Source organism: Chamaea fasciata, unplaced genomic scaffold, assembly GCF_029207755.1.
Source record: "Chamaea fasciata isolate MVZ Bird 193981 ecotype frontalis unplaced genomic scaffold, bChaFas1.0.hap1 SCAF_2, whole genome shotgun sequence".
Lineage (NCBI taxonomy): Eukaryota > Metazoa > Chordata > Aves > Passeriformes > Sylviidae > Chamaea > Chamaea fasciata.
Genome location: NW_027094087.1, coordinates 46,985,619 through 47,000,772, shown reverse-complemented (window position 1 = coordinate 47,000,772; position 15,154 = coordinate 46,985,619). Strand labels below are relative to the sequence as shown.

Genomic DNA, 15,154 nt, shown 5'->3' with positions numbered 1-15,154 from the left:
ATGGCACCTCTCTTTGCACAGGAACCAACAGGAAACAAGTACGAAACTATTTCTGAGCCCAGGGATCTGTGTCTGTTAACACTTGTAAATCCCCATGGCTCTTAATTGACCTGCAAAGTTCTGCTTCAATACAAATAATGGTTACATTTTGCTGCTTCAGGTAATGAGTTTGCTCATCTGGACCGTTGTCAATGTCAGCCTGGGACAAAGTCACACCTCCTTGCTCTCTCACAGTTAAGCTGCCCTAGTTTCTCTTCTGCAGGCTTCAGGTGTGCAGTCTGGATTTACTTCAGAGAAGTGCTGTGAAATTAGATGACTGTGAAGTTTCCTTTAGAATGGGGACTTAGATGGCATCTGAAAGACCTGGAGGTACCTCTTTAAGTCTCAGGTCTCATGGTTTGGCACTGTAGGTCTTTCCTGGAGACTGTTTCTAAGTACAGGCAATGGAGAGGGTGTTTTTACCCCTGGGAGCAGGAACCAGGCTGTGCTGCCTTCTTTGCGTGTACCTGAGCATCAGAAACCCGGGTGACAGTTGAGATGGGGGCTATTGACACCATGGGGATAGAAGGGTGTCTCCTTCCAGCAGCAGTTCTCCCTAGCCACCAGCACTCACATAAGTAGAAAGCTTCATTATCCAGGGTGCTCCCTTCTCCCTCTAGTCCTGCAGCAGAGTCAGGCCAGACAGTTACACATCAAACAGGAAAACAAAATGCTCTTTTCCATTCACCAGGCCGATTTTAAGACAACTCTCCCTAAAAATTCTCCCGTCTTTATAAATGCAAGTATTAATGCTGGAGAGAATCTCGGTGTTGATTAAACTGGAAGGACCTGTTGGTGAAGACTTCTTCATATGGTCAGATAGATGTAAATTGAACCTTAAGGTGACTCTTAAGAGTTGACCACGAGATTTTTCTCTTTATGTACCTGTTTCTTCTTTAATAGAGTGAATTGGTGTAATGATGTAATTGCAATTATTATGGATAGGTACAACTGTTTGACCAAAAAATAGTTATATTTCCTTACAGAACGGATTGAAGAACCTTTTAAAGAGACAGTAATACAATGGCTTGTCAAGAATAGCTCTGAAATAAAGAAAACTACTGATATCCCAGGTTTCCTTACAAAATGGAATAAAGCCGTATACTCCATTTGAAGCTAGCTAGTGGCCATGTTCTGTTTAAGGTGCTGCTGCAGATCAGTCAACTCATTTTCACTGGAGATGCACTGATATTCAACCCACTGGCTACTGTCATGCTCCTTTACATTTCATTGGGGTTTTGCAATTGCTTATTAGTTGTACACATGTGGATATTCCCATTCCCTTCCATGGAATGACTCACAGGGATGTGCTCATAAGCAAGAGTAAAGTCCTGGGCTGCATCTGAATGGAATGACCAATGTTTTAAGCAGCACAGAGAGGTGGAGACCCCGTTAAGAAATAACATGCCCTCTCCTTCCAATGCAGGAGTGTCTTCTACAAAATACATTTTTGCTGAGCTTTTGAATCAGGAGGAAATGATATTTGATGGTAAAACTCTCAAAGGCTTGGTTATGTTTCACAAGGGGTAAAACATGGGCAAATCCAACAGTGACTGAAACAATTACTTCATGATGGATAACTTTATTGCTCACAGATGGCACTTTAAACCCAGAAGGTCAGATTCTTTGTACACACTGAAGTTGCAAAGATAAACTGAACGTTCTCCTTAACCCCTCATTGTGCAGGTGAAAAGAGGATTAGTCAGCATGTTAAGGATAACAGGAGTGGCTGGAAGATAGTCACAGATTATGGAAAAGATATTAGAAAGTCATCACACTTGTTAACTTCAAGGAAATTTATAATAGCTTCTAATATTGTAATTTTTTAACTAAGTCTTAGAGCTAGCTTTTGGATTTCCTTTCTTTAGCCAAAGGTAGCAGAAATTCTCTATGTATAAAAAGAAATTTAAAAGTAGAAACTGGGAAAATTGGAATTGGAATTATAACCCAGATCATGGTCCCAATTTTGAGTTCAGCAAATCTATCATTTTTAAGAGAAACTAAGATTTAGCAGAAATCAGTGGAAGGTTCATCATGCATACATGGTTACTCATTTGTCTGTAGAACTGGACATATAACATATTGGAAAAAATATATGCATGATCATTTGTTTTATCTTTTTTCATTACTTGTGATCAGAGGGTTTTTTGGTTATCTGATAATTCAATTTTTTATTTATTTAATTCAGAAGAGGATCAGCTTTTTTTGCGGGGCAGAAGTCAATTAAAGAAAGCTTTCCTTTTTTTCACCTTGCAAATCATAGATTGCTCTCTGCTTTCATAAAAAATATTTATCCTCCACTTACTTTACTTAGAATGGCTAACTTTTGCAATCTAAATTAATGTTTGCTCATTAATTAAGCAACCCCATTGCCTGACTTTTACATGTATCTAATAAGCCTTCCATAACAAATAAAATGCGTCCAACAAAATCACCCCTTTCCCCATGGGAGGAGATTCCTCAGTTATCAGGATTAATTAGTTCTCTTGTTGTCACATGAAAAGAAGTTGCACCCCTCAATGTAGGTCAGTGTGAGGGTAGGCTGCTGATGGTCGCTTAGTGACAGGCACAATGATAAGTGAATGTGTCCTGTTGAGCCATGACCCTTCAGAAAAGACAGTGTCAAGTAAAATGCCCACAGAAGGTACATAGGAGGCATAATCTGCTTCTAAATATTGACAGTAGGAATTTCCCTGCTATTCTCCTTCCTTTTTCTCTCTTGGTAAACACGTCAAACTCTATTGCATTTGCACTCTGCATCAGTTTTGAAGCATTTAAAAACGTAAGGAAGCTAATGACCCATGAATAGATAGGATGTCAAATAAAGCTATTTTTCTTCAAGACATGGCATCTTGCTGGTAAAGGCATTGTCTCCCATACTTGTAAAAGCAACAGTATTGGCTTGAAATAAGACCTCAGCTTTTTGTCAGTGAAAAACTAAATAAATGAATATATAACCAGGCTTGTATCTCTTGCCAAGTACACTAAGTCTTGAATGTTAATATGATTAACTACTGGAGTTAAGTGTCTAAAATGTATTTGAAATCAATGATGAGATGCTGGCTTGTGTCAATGGGAGCAGAGTTAGACAAACACTAAGCAATCTTTAAGATCCCACACACAATATTTATAAATACTGTGCCGTCTTTTAGATATATGTAAAATGTGTAAAAGGGCAAAAGCTTGAGTGTGTATCCAGTATATTTGGGTTTCTTTTGCCTGCAAGATGGGGTGAAAAGGTAGGTGGTTTTGTTATGTTTTTTCTTTGATTTTAATTACTCTGAGGCAGATCTGACACACAGGCTTCCAGGCTGCCTTGTTTTGTATGCTTCATTTAAGATAGATCTTAAGGTTTCTGTGTCTTTGTTTATATCGCTGTAAAGTTATGCAGAGAAAAACCTTGTAACGTTGATGATGGTTTCTTGCTGGTCACCTTTGGCAGACTTTGACAACAGCAGCAGCCCACATTCCCAGGGCTGCTCTCCTGGTCTCAGCATGAGTCAGACATGGGCATGGTGCTGCAGGACTGCCTTTTCTCATGAGCATGATGCAGTGCCAGTGCTGAGCAAAGCCTAGCGCACAGCGCCGCAGGCATGACCAGGCACCACAGACTCTCTCTCCTGTCTTGCTGTCAACACCTGTCATTCACATGGATTTCTTCACTTTCCCACTAGTTTTACACAGAAGGCAACCTACATGTTGCTCTCTAGCAACTTGGTTGAGTGTTGGAGCTCTAGCAGCTGGGCTTGGATCACAATGGTTTCCTCTGGCAGACCATCACTGATTTTTTTTTCATACGCATTGAACTCCTTGTAAACACTGTTGCATGCTTTCAGCTTTTCCCGAGCCTCAAATTAGGAGCAGTTCAGGGAAGCTTGAGGTCAAGTTTCCCCTGAAGTAAAAACCAAGATTCATAAAGCTGGATATAAAGTCTGCCTTCTTGGGAGAACATCTGACCCTTCAAATCTGGGATGACAGGAGGAATGCAAATGAAATGAGGGAATGTGGGAGTTTCACAAAACCATCAGATTGTTTAGCTGGAGGATGTTGACAAACCCTCTCAACCAGAGTGCCCGGGTTGCTCTCCGAGAAGCTGCCTAGGCTGTTGTAACATCTTATCTCAGTTTCTCAGTGGTCAGCCTCGGAGGCATTGTTTCAGTATGGTGAATGAGAAGACTCATAGACTGTAAGCATCTATGGGGGACTATCCTGTAACACCACAAGAGTGCACTTTGGGGGAACCAGCTCTTCAGAGCTGAGATCCCTAAAGGGCAGGTGTGAAAAATGTATGTTTGCAATGCATATCACATAAAAATTACTTCTTGAAAGATTTGCTGCACCATTTTTCTCCCCTCTTATCAGCTGGCAGAATATATTAATTTCTGGTTAGAAATATGATTGTCTAGACGAATCTCAGGGGAAGTCTGTGTATATGTACAGTCTCACCATTCAAATCTATGGTGTTATTTGTGGTGCAGTCCAGAAGACCTCTTTATTCTGAAAAGTTTTCATGCCCTTGCTTGCAGCTTGTGCAAGTGAGCTATAATTTTGTTTACATCTATGTTCAAATGTACCCTTTAAATTTTGTTTTGAATTGGCACAGATGATAGAATATATTGGAAAACTACTGGAGCTACATCCTAAATAAGATATACAGGGCTAAAAAGAAAGCTCCTGAATTTGGAGCAGCCATTGACTGATGTGTTTACATATCCATATTTTAGTCACCAATCTCAGCAGGAACTGGTGTCCAAAAGTTCCTTCTCCAGTCAACAGAAGAGGGAGGCGTTTCTGATGGGTGATTTATAGCACCAAGTAAGATTCATGTATTTCTACTATGTTTGGTGCATACAGCTGTTCATTCTTGGCTGTGGCAAGGACCTCTTGGAAGGACTTAAAATAACAAAACTAAGACTGGACTTGACTGAGTTTTAGAAGAAAAATCTGCCTTACCCTTGACTATGAGATGCTGCTTCTCCCATATGTTGACAAAGTAATACTTTCTCTTGGTCCACAGTGGTTTGGGGTAGTTGCTGTTGCTCTCTCTCAACACTGAAATCTTTACAAATTACACTTGAGTCTTGATTAGACTACAGCTGGTTTTCAACTTTTAACTGTTTCGAAATATTTTTATGTTATGTTCCCAACCTGTGGAACATTTTGCTGTCAGTGCAAGGGCAATGGGATGGATCAAGCACTGTTTCTTCCCTAAGACATGCTCGTCTGTCAGCTTACCATGAAAGCTTTTGTGGCCATAGCCTATTATAGGGCAAAGATAAATCATGATGGCGTTCCAGCCAGCACCTCCTGATTTGATGAGAGGGAAGATCTCATGTTCTTCTGGTTTTTTGACCATGGGGCTTTTTCATATTCTTATTAAAAATGCCTCCATGTAGCATTTGCAAAGCCCACCTGGATGTTTTCAAGTGTCCTAAGCCACCTTGTGTTATGCTGACACAAAGGATTTCACCCGTATCAGAATGGTCCGGCTGCAATAACATGCTTTCTTTCTCAAATAAGCAACAAATCTGGTCTGGAAGGTGTCTTGATCTTGCTCTCAAATTTTACTGTAAAGCTCTGCCCTTTGACATTACTTCATTGACAGGAAGCCCGCAGCGGGCGAGGGCCCGTAGGTAACAGTTCTGTGACCTTCAGTCAGGAAGGGAAGATCCTTGATGCCCTTTCACTCCTTCCACAGCAGTTCCAGCTTTGTAGCAAGTTGTTTGAGTGGGATTTCAGTATCTTAGAAGTCAGTACGTGGCTCTTGCCATGGGAGTGGCTGACTTTTACCTTTCCCATTGAAGGGGCTGCCATGGCCGTGTTTCCTGAGGAAATGCAGCCAGTAGTGTTTGAGGGCACACTTCCTTAGTTAGATGTGGAGCCACGAGGTCCTCAAGTTTCTTCATGGTATGTTCAGTGAAGAATTTGAGAGCAAAGTCATTTACTAATAGGTTTCAATTCTATTTTCTTTCCTGAGTGATGCTGCTGGAAGGTTATTTGAGTCCTGAGTCAGGGCAACAGGACTTTGCTCAATGGAAGAGAGTATGTGTGGTGAGAGAGGCACAGTTTTCCTTTCCTTTCCAGTATAACAGCATAAATGTGAGTGGGCTGGAAGCAGAATTACTTGTCTTCACTAATGTTTTGGTTTTTTCTTTGTTTTTCTAGGATCTAGTACAGGATCAAAACTAAAAGTTCCTGAGCTGAGTATAAATGGCATACAGCACGTTGTTCAAGCTGGCCAGACTTTAAATCTCACCTGCAGGTAACCAACTGAGTTGGATTATGATAATTTGGCAGGGACTTCATACACCTGACACTTTCTTTTTTTTATTTTGTAACTGAAATTAGAAAAAAAAATTAGACCTTATATAGTGGGGAAAGGTGGGGAGTGAACTTCAATGGCAATTGTTTAATAGTTCTTTGTTGTTTCTGTTGTTGTTTTTGGAAAACAAGATAAAAGAGAACCCCATAAATAGCCTAATATAATAAAAAAGAAAGCTTGGGAACTGGAGCTATATAATTGCAGCCCAACATAATTGTTTCTGCTTCCTTATCTGTGTTTGCAGGGGGGAAATGGTTCATTCATGGTCTTTGCCTGAAACTCTTAGCAAGGATAGCAAAAGGCTGAAAGTAATTAAATATGCCTGTGGAAGGAATGGGAAGCAGTCCTGCAGCAGTCTGACCTTGAGCAGAACTCAAGCAAGTGACACTGGAAAATATAGCTGCAAATACCCAACAAGTCCAGCAAAAAAGAAGAAGGAATCTACAGTCTATGTATTTATTAACGGTAAGATTAAGTTTTTTTTAACACTTCTTGGTATTTGCTCTTCAATACAGCAAAGTGGAAAAGTAAGGCAGTTCAGCTGTGGCTGAGTTTTGAATGACATTTTCAGCCTTACAAAATGTTAATTTCCCCATTAATGTAAAAAATTCTCTTTCTCAGATTTTTTGGTTTTGTTTTTGGGCTTTTTGGGGTGTTTTTGGTTTTGTTTTTGTTTTTTGTTTGTTTCTTTGTTTCTTTTGCAAATACAAATTGTAGTCCTTTATCTGTCAGAAAAAAAAATGAAGCAAAAGAAAAAAAGACCCAATCCAACCATTCGCCTATACAAAACAGGAATCCAGATGGAAGGGGACTACAAGTGAATATGTGAAATGGGTATCAGAAACCATATCCTACATAACTGAATGTGATGTGATTTCTAGGCAGCTGAAGGATGCTAAAGTTGTCTGTCCAGATCACTGACTTGCCTCATGCTGCAGAAAATTACTATTTACATGTGAAGTCATGTTCAAAAATGTCCCCTATAGTCCATGCCACACAGATTGAAAAAATCTAGAAAAAATGGTATCAAATTAAACACAGAGTTGTGTTCAGCAAACAACTATTGTGTAACGTATGGGAAGTGCTGGAATTAGGTCAGTTAGACTATAAAAGAAATTACTTTCTGATCCTGTTTCTTTCCAGGGTATTAATCAGACACTTCTGAGAAGAGTTGAATTCAATAGACACAACAATAAAAGAACAAATTACAGACACTTTAGGGACTTAATTAATACTTTAGTTTTTCCTTATTTTTACAGAGTAAAATTAATAGATTACTGTAGTATTTCAGGACTCACAGATTTTGAAAGCCCATATTACAGAGAACATGCAACTGGAAGTGTTCCAAATTCTGGGTCTGCTGCATCTAATGAGTTCACATCAGAGTGAATTAGCCTTTGTTTTCATTTTGTGACATGAAGATGAGACTGGCACTGTGAAAGAGCAGAATGAAGTGGACCTCTCACTACACTGATAGAAAATAAGATAGTTCTCCCCATTATGGTGTGTTGCTTTATTGAGCACTTGGCTATTTCATGCTGTTCATCCTGCTTTCCTTCATCTGAAATATGGTGCAGAGTGTTTTTGTCGCCCAGCTCTTTTCATATAATTCTCTGTAAATCCAACAACAGATGCATCCATGGAAGAATAGCCAAAATAGGATATTCATTTAGTGACCAACAGCCCACAGCCTAGGAAAACGTACAGTTTCCTTGGATGCCTTTTGCAAGTTTCCCATCATGGGACCTTCTTGAGGCTCCCACCTTGGATGTCATCCTTGTGTGAGACCTACTCACAACCCTCTCCATTCACCACATGAGGAGGACCTCTGCTAAACTGACTTTACGATACAAGGCGTGCCTTTGCATCCTCTTGGTCTCTTACCTGTTTGAAGAGTTAATTTTTCTGGATCCTACATTTTTACAAATAGAGACACAACCAGCCTTCTAACTCTTTACTGCTTCCCAACTTGCCTGTATCTAAAAGGGACCTTCAACTGGATAATTGTAAACCGAGGTTACCTGAAGAATTCACATGGTGATGGGAGAGAAATATATCATTGTAGAAATTATTTTAGGACAGTCCCACACCAACCCTCGTCATTCCATCCCCTCTAATCATTTAAAGATGGCTGCCTATGTGTCTTGGTTTCGTTGGTTTTTCAAGGACAATCAGTCATAACTCTTGATGTCACTGTTGAAGAGATAGGTAGATTTTATAACTCCTTCTACCTTCATTGCCAAAAAAGTAGTAAAATGTTTGAGGAACAAACCTGTAGCAACCTTATACCTCTCTGGCATGCTAATTTTCTGAATTTGACAATCATTTTGATTGAAAACCAATTTCTTACCATTTAAGCATTAATTGTGTCTCTGCCCTAAGGTGAAGAAAAGTCTATTAGTCTTCCAAAACTTTACAGTTTCAGGAAGAATTCTTGAGTAAGTTAGAAGGAAACAAGATATTGAGTACCAAAACTCACCCTTTCTGATAAGTGCAGCATTAGAAAAAATATTTTCTTTCTCTATGCTATCTCATTATCTCTTTTCTACCTGTCTCTTAATATAAGTCACTGTTTCTGTGAACATGCATGAAATTCAGTTACCTAGCCCAAGTGGGGTTGAGATGGGGGTAACAAAATCCTCTACGAAGATTCTCTTTCCTCAGTTTAGTTTTACCTTGCATTAATTTGTGGGTGTTCAGGAAATGAACATTTGTGAAATATGGGTCCCTCCTAGTTTTGTATTGTTTCCTGTGACAGGACGTTGTGTCAGTCCATTTCCCATATTAGCTCCATGTGGATCACCAAGGTGCCTGTTTCCCATGTCTTAGCATGCTGCAGATGAGAACAAATAGTTGCTATTTACAAACACAGAATCCGAATCAGGAAAGTTGATATTGTTTGTACAGGAAGTCATCACTTATTGTTTTAAAAATGTTCTTCATTTCCGTAATTGGAGTGATACTGAATATGAACTGTATGTAAGAGAAAAAAAAAATAAAAGCCCAAAAACCAGACCACAATAAACCCAGTGAGTCCTTTGGTTCAGTGATGAATGTATGCTACAGCAGAAAATGATCTGGTACAGACAAAAACAAGACACAAGGCAATGAGAAGGAGTCTGCAAGTCCCACAGGCCCCGGGATGACTTGAAGCATTTCTGAAGTTCTGCTTTTGGGGGTCAAGGAGAGGCAGGCTGGTGACTTGCCTTGGAGGAGCTAGTTCTGACACCACCCTTCTTTCAGCTGGAGGGGTCACTACTGAGTTGCAGAGGGGAGTGAGTGTGCAGAGTGTCTCAGCAACTCTTGACCCCACACAGCTCAGGAATTGAGACATTAAGTGAGTGGAATTAATTCTCTTAAGAGTCTTCAACTTTGCCTCAAGAAAACTGATGGCTTGACTGCCCCCATGAGCCATGGGAAAAATCTGAAATGAAGCAAAGCCTCTTTGCCAATTTCTCCACTGTCTCAGACCCAAAACAGCTCAGAGCTTTGTTTTGTAAGGGAACTGAAGCCTAATAGTAAAAAAGAAAGATTTGCAATGAACACTCACTGCATACATTGCAGTGAGGCGTGGGGAATTTTCTGCTTGAAAAGAGATAATGATGGAATAAAGACATTTAAGAAACACCAAATTATCAGCAGGCTGTTCTGTATCCTATGTAAATTTCCCTGTGGACAGTACTAAGGGCTTTTCTTTCTGTCTGCTTTGTTCCAATATTTCCAAGGCACTTTTCAATTGCTGGAGCTCATTCACTGTCTTCAAAAATGTGTGGCACTCTTAATTCTCAACTCATAATTTCTTGTCTTTGAACAATTGCTCCCATGGTATTACAGAGGAGAAGCCTGTAAGTTCAACTACATTGATATATCAAAGTTAGATTTTTTGCATGAATTTAAGCAAACTGTGATTCAAGTTGAAGCATTGCTATTTTCTGTGTTGAAGACCGCTTTCAGCTAGTACTACACCAGAGTAAAGTCTTAATTCTGGTGCAACAGAGAACAGAATTCTTCTCAAAGTGAAACTGCATTTGGCTCTAGGATGGGTGGTAGCCCATTTCTTAGTCAGTGCTCTCCCTTTCCTTGCCTTTTCTCATAATCCCACAGCATATGTGTCTTCTGGTCACTTACTTTTCCTTGCAGAATAAGATGTTTTAAAATCAGACCTCTAGGCTGGGTTAGTTGCCTCTTCTCTTTCTATACATAACAGAGAACAAAAGGAGCTTTTGGTATGTACTTTTCATCACTGACTTTTCAAGAAATCTGGAGAACAAGCTTAGAAAAAATTTCTTGCTTTGAGGTGATTTAAGCCACGTGAGGCAAATCAGAGCTGTGTAATTAAAGGTACAGGTCCTGAGTGTACTTGTGCTCAACAATGCCTAGAATGTCAAACCTGCCCACTAGTTGTATGCATTTGGTTTGATGTGTGTCTTGGGCTCAGCAGTACAAAATGAAGGGCTTTATCATTAGGGAATTTTTCAAAATATAAGCCTTTGAGATCCCAAAACATCTGGTATTCCGAGCTTGTTTTCAGACATTAAAGTTGTATGCTGGAGGTTCTGAGTGCTTTAGAACTTCTTGGGCATCTCCCTGGGAGGTCCTCCTGCTGACAGATAGCTGGATCCAGACCCAGAACTGACATGCATTTAAGATTTAGCTTGAATGGATTGACTCCTGTAATCCTAAAGATACTATTGTTGCATAACATGGAGGGTATCCAAAGAGTTCTGCAAAAGGGTCTCTTTAGATCAGAAGTATCAAAGTAAAAATAGTTAAACAGGTAAAAAAGGCAGCAAGACAAAACACCCTGAGAGCTAACAGAAATGGAGATTTTTCTTATTTTTCCTTTTTCTTCTTATTTACAAATAATGCAGTGATAAAAGAACCTGCTAAAGCCTGGGAAACTCTTCCTCCCCTGTGCCTTCTTTTTTGTCTTTGCTTTTGGCACAGTTTTAACATGTGAGCGGTACGGCATTGGCTTACACCATCACAGTCAATAATATGATAGCGCTTCTGCTAAGAAGAGGAAACTCATTGGAATTAAACTATGTTGCAGCTGTATCAAGTATGCGGATGCATTTTTAGTTTCTAATGAGGTTCCTGTTACAAAACAGAGACCTCTAGGACTTGCTGACGTCAATGGCCTATAATTGCCGCGCTTTTGTCATTGTGTGTACACGGGCTCCCTATCACAGGACACTGTGTGGAGCGGGGCTTCGGTGGGGGCTTTGGCAGCATCAGTGTTCTGCACTCACCCCTCCATGGTCCTTCTCCCTCACCAAGCCTCATGGCTCATACTGAAGCAAGCACCTTTCCAGGGTGAGCCATCACAATGGAGGGATACATCTGAAAGGGCATTCCTAATATCCGTTAGCCTTTCTAGGGATTGCTTGCTGAACATAGTAATAGCTCTGTCGTGGATTTCCTGGCTAATGTGACTATTTTTCCTGAAGATTTTTAACTGTGTTTTATCTGTGTCATGGTCATATGTTAATGATAGCACAGTATAACTAGTCTCAAAGGAAAACAAACCAATCTTGCCTAAAAATTGTTTAACGATTGTATTAGAAATTCTTTGTGTTTGAATGTGCTCTAGGTACAAATTAATAATCCTATAAGTCCAGGTAAAAGAAAGAAAAACAAAAAAGAGGGGGAATACTTTACGTCTCAGGTTTTCTTTCAAGGTTTAGACATACTTTGTTTTTGAACAGTGTTATTTTACAAGTAAGAGGAGACAAGAGTGGAACAACATTTCTTCTAGAATGACATACAGAATGCAATTGTTTTTCTTTAAGGAAATTAGGCATATGAGCCGGTTCAACAGACACATTTCCTAGGACATGATTCATCTCATGGTAAAGCAGATGTCTAAAACAGGTCAGATGTGTCCCATTGCAAAATTCCCCTTTTCTCACCAGGCACAACACTAACTGTTTGGCTCCTAGCTCAGTGAAAAATGTCTGTATTGTAGATGAGCAAGTGAGGCTGGAATGACTCTTGGTGTGCAAGATTCTTTTGGAATTACTTCTGAACAGCCCCAATAATTTATAAGGGATAAATAAGGTTAAGGAGGTTTAATCCCTTTAATGGAAAAGGAATGTGGCAATTGGCCCATGAACTTCAATGAAGTCTGCATGTCTGTTCTTTACTAAAGACTGTGGTCCTTTTCACATGCATGAGGGAAAAGGCTGTTATGTGAATGTGATGAAAATATTTCACCTCTTTTAACCTGAAAAGAATCTTAAGGATGAGCCAAGTGCAAGTAGGTATTTTGGAAGAACTTCAGAGGATAAGCTTTTAGAGATTTCAAGGAGCTTAGATTTTCCTGCAGAGACTTTTCTTCTTGCAAATATATGTGTAAGTCCTCTGACTTACATAGCTCAGATTATTAAAAACAAAACAAATCCAAGAACAGTAGCTGAAGCTTGTGGAAAGAAAACCCCTCTCCTTCTTTTCTGAAACTGGCATTTCAGTGTTGGCTAATTTAGTTGTTTGTGCAAACCCCATAAATAGCCTAGACAGGTTACTGATACCAGACATAATATTGCTTGTGCTAAGTCTCTTATCAAGTTTTTATCTGGCTGCCAACCAGCTTAGCAAAAAAGCTGCTATTTATGCTCTTTAACAATATAGCAAATGACCTTCATGGATTTTGTGATTTCATGAATGCTCTTTGTGGTTTCATGTTGATTGTAACTGAGAGATACTGTAAGGAACACAGTCAACCCAACATACAGTCATTCATTCTAGGCATAATTTAAAAACACACTGAACTGATTTTTAAAGTAACCTTTAACATATGTAAATATTCTGGCTGTCCAGCTTTCATTTTGCTAACTTCACAGGCAGCTCTGAAGAAAAAAATAGTAACAAAATAAACCAACAACCCAAATCAATAATTCACAAAAACACAGTCAACCCCCTTAGATCTTCCATTCCAAATCCCAATGAAGCTGAATGTGTAACCTGGATGTGATCTTCAAGATAGTTCAGTCTGTGATGTTCCTTTTACACCTAGAGCTTTCTGAACGTAGAATTGATTGGAGCTGGCCCAAAAGACTGCTGATGGGAAATTAAGTGATGCCAGATGTTCTGCCAACCAGCTATGTGGGGAAGGTTCATTTACCTCCCCTTAGGAAGAAATTGAAAGGAAATGTAGTGGGAGCTAATGGCAGTAGCTGGGGTTGGGAAGAGGAAAAAAAAAAAAAGACAAGGAGATCTATTGCTGGGGGGACAGAAGAATTCCATGTTGTTAGCAAACCCCGCCAAGGTGGCATAACCTGCCCTGGCGCTGCTCTGTGTTCAGCTTTGCCTGATCCAGGCTAGTAAAGCCCATGCCAGATTCTGATCTTGGGGCACCAAGAGTATCCCATTATGGCCTTTAAGATGGAAGGAGACTAAAATCAAAGGGAATCAGGAAAAGCCTCCATGCTCGTTATGAAAACAAAACTGTGCTAGGAAACACGATGCGCATTTCTTTTAATCAAAAGCAGGAAGACATTTGGAGCACTTGGGGCCATCGATTGCCCTCTGGCCCACGGCGGAAGTCCCCGGTGATGTCAATGGGAGTTCTGCACGCGAATAGCAGGGGCACGGCGACGCCTCGGCGCACACGGCGGGGAGTGTACCAGGAGAGGCTGTGACCCAGCTCTGGAGCGCACCAAGGCAGAGAGCTTAGGCCACTTTCATACAGCACTTTGTTGACTTCTCCAGGCGTGGACGTGCGTTTCCACTGAAGAAGAAGAGGAAAGAAAAGCCGAACATGGTGTTTTATGCCGGTTTCCTGCCCCTGCCTTCGGACGGGCAGGAATCCTGTGAGGTCTGAGCTGCACAACCCCCACTGCCTCAATATTGGCATCAGTCAGGGGTGATACTCTTTCTGCAGATAGCACCGGCAGTCCTCAGAACAGCTCTTCCTCACACTTACAATGATCTGGAGATTATGGTACAGGAAACCACTTTGCAAAGCTTGCTGCTTTTGGGCAGAAGCTCTTAATTTTGTGACAAAGACAAACGAGTCTTTGGGGAGTAGTAAATCAGTTTGTCTGGTGATGTTAAGGGGCAGGTGACCTCTCCTGTGACTGCACTCCCTGAAACAAAAAAGGTTCTTTTCCCTGTGCTACAAACAGGTTCATTCTTGGTCTTTCCTTGAATCATACTGCAGAGGAAATGTCAGCCTAACAAGTCCTCAGGGCATGTTTTATTACATATGCATCCTCTATTACTCATAAGTTCCTTTCGCTATCTCAGTGGACATTTAATACCTATTATTAAATAATACTTTGTGGCTTTCATTTCAAAAAGTTTGTATAACAGTTTCGTTAAAGCACTTTAGGAAAACTTTTTCTGTAACCTGGAGTACATTTGAGATCCTCTGCTTTAGTATTCTCACCAGTATAAATTAGAGCAAAATCTGTTTCTCTTCCTGTTTGATGTCTCAAACAAAAATGTTATTGCATATAGTAAGAAAGGAGGATCCTAAGGGCAGAACAGTTTGATGACCCTGGGAAGTGCATATCATACTTTTGAAAGACAAGCAAAAGTAACTTACTTGAAAACTACTTGAGTGAACATAGGCCAACATGCAGAAGTTTGGGGCCAGAACACTTGAACCTAGTGCTGCTGTTTGAGGTTTTTTAAGGGATTGTTTCTTGCTAGCTTTACTAATTTCTTATCCAAGAAAGACTGCCATTGTTATTTCTAAGATTTTTGACTGAGTGAAAATAATGGGATTTGCCTGAAAAAACATTAGAGCTGTAGATAAGCACAGAATTAAGATCTTAATGTTCCGCTTTT

At 40.1% G+C, this 15,154-nt stretch overlaps 1 protein-coding gene across 1 annotated transcript in view; it reads left to right on the top strand.

Annotated features, from left to right (window-relative positions):
• Window positions 1–15,154, top strand: part of FLT1 (fms related receptor tyrosine kinase 1) — a 108,695-nt gene that overhangs the window by 9,175 nt on the left and 84,366 nt on the right. Inside the window, exons 2-3 of the mRNA XM_066175934.1 lie at window positions 6,205–6,301; window positions 6,606–6,826. Coding sequence (XP_066032031.1) covers window positions 6,205–6,301; window positions 6,606–6,826 — 318 coding nt within the window. The remainder of the gene's footprint in view (window positions 1–6,204; window positions 6,302–6,605; window positions 6,827–15,154) is intronic.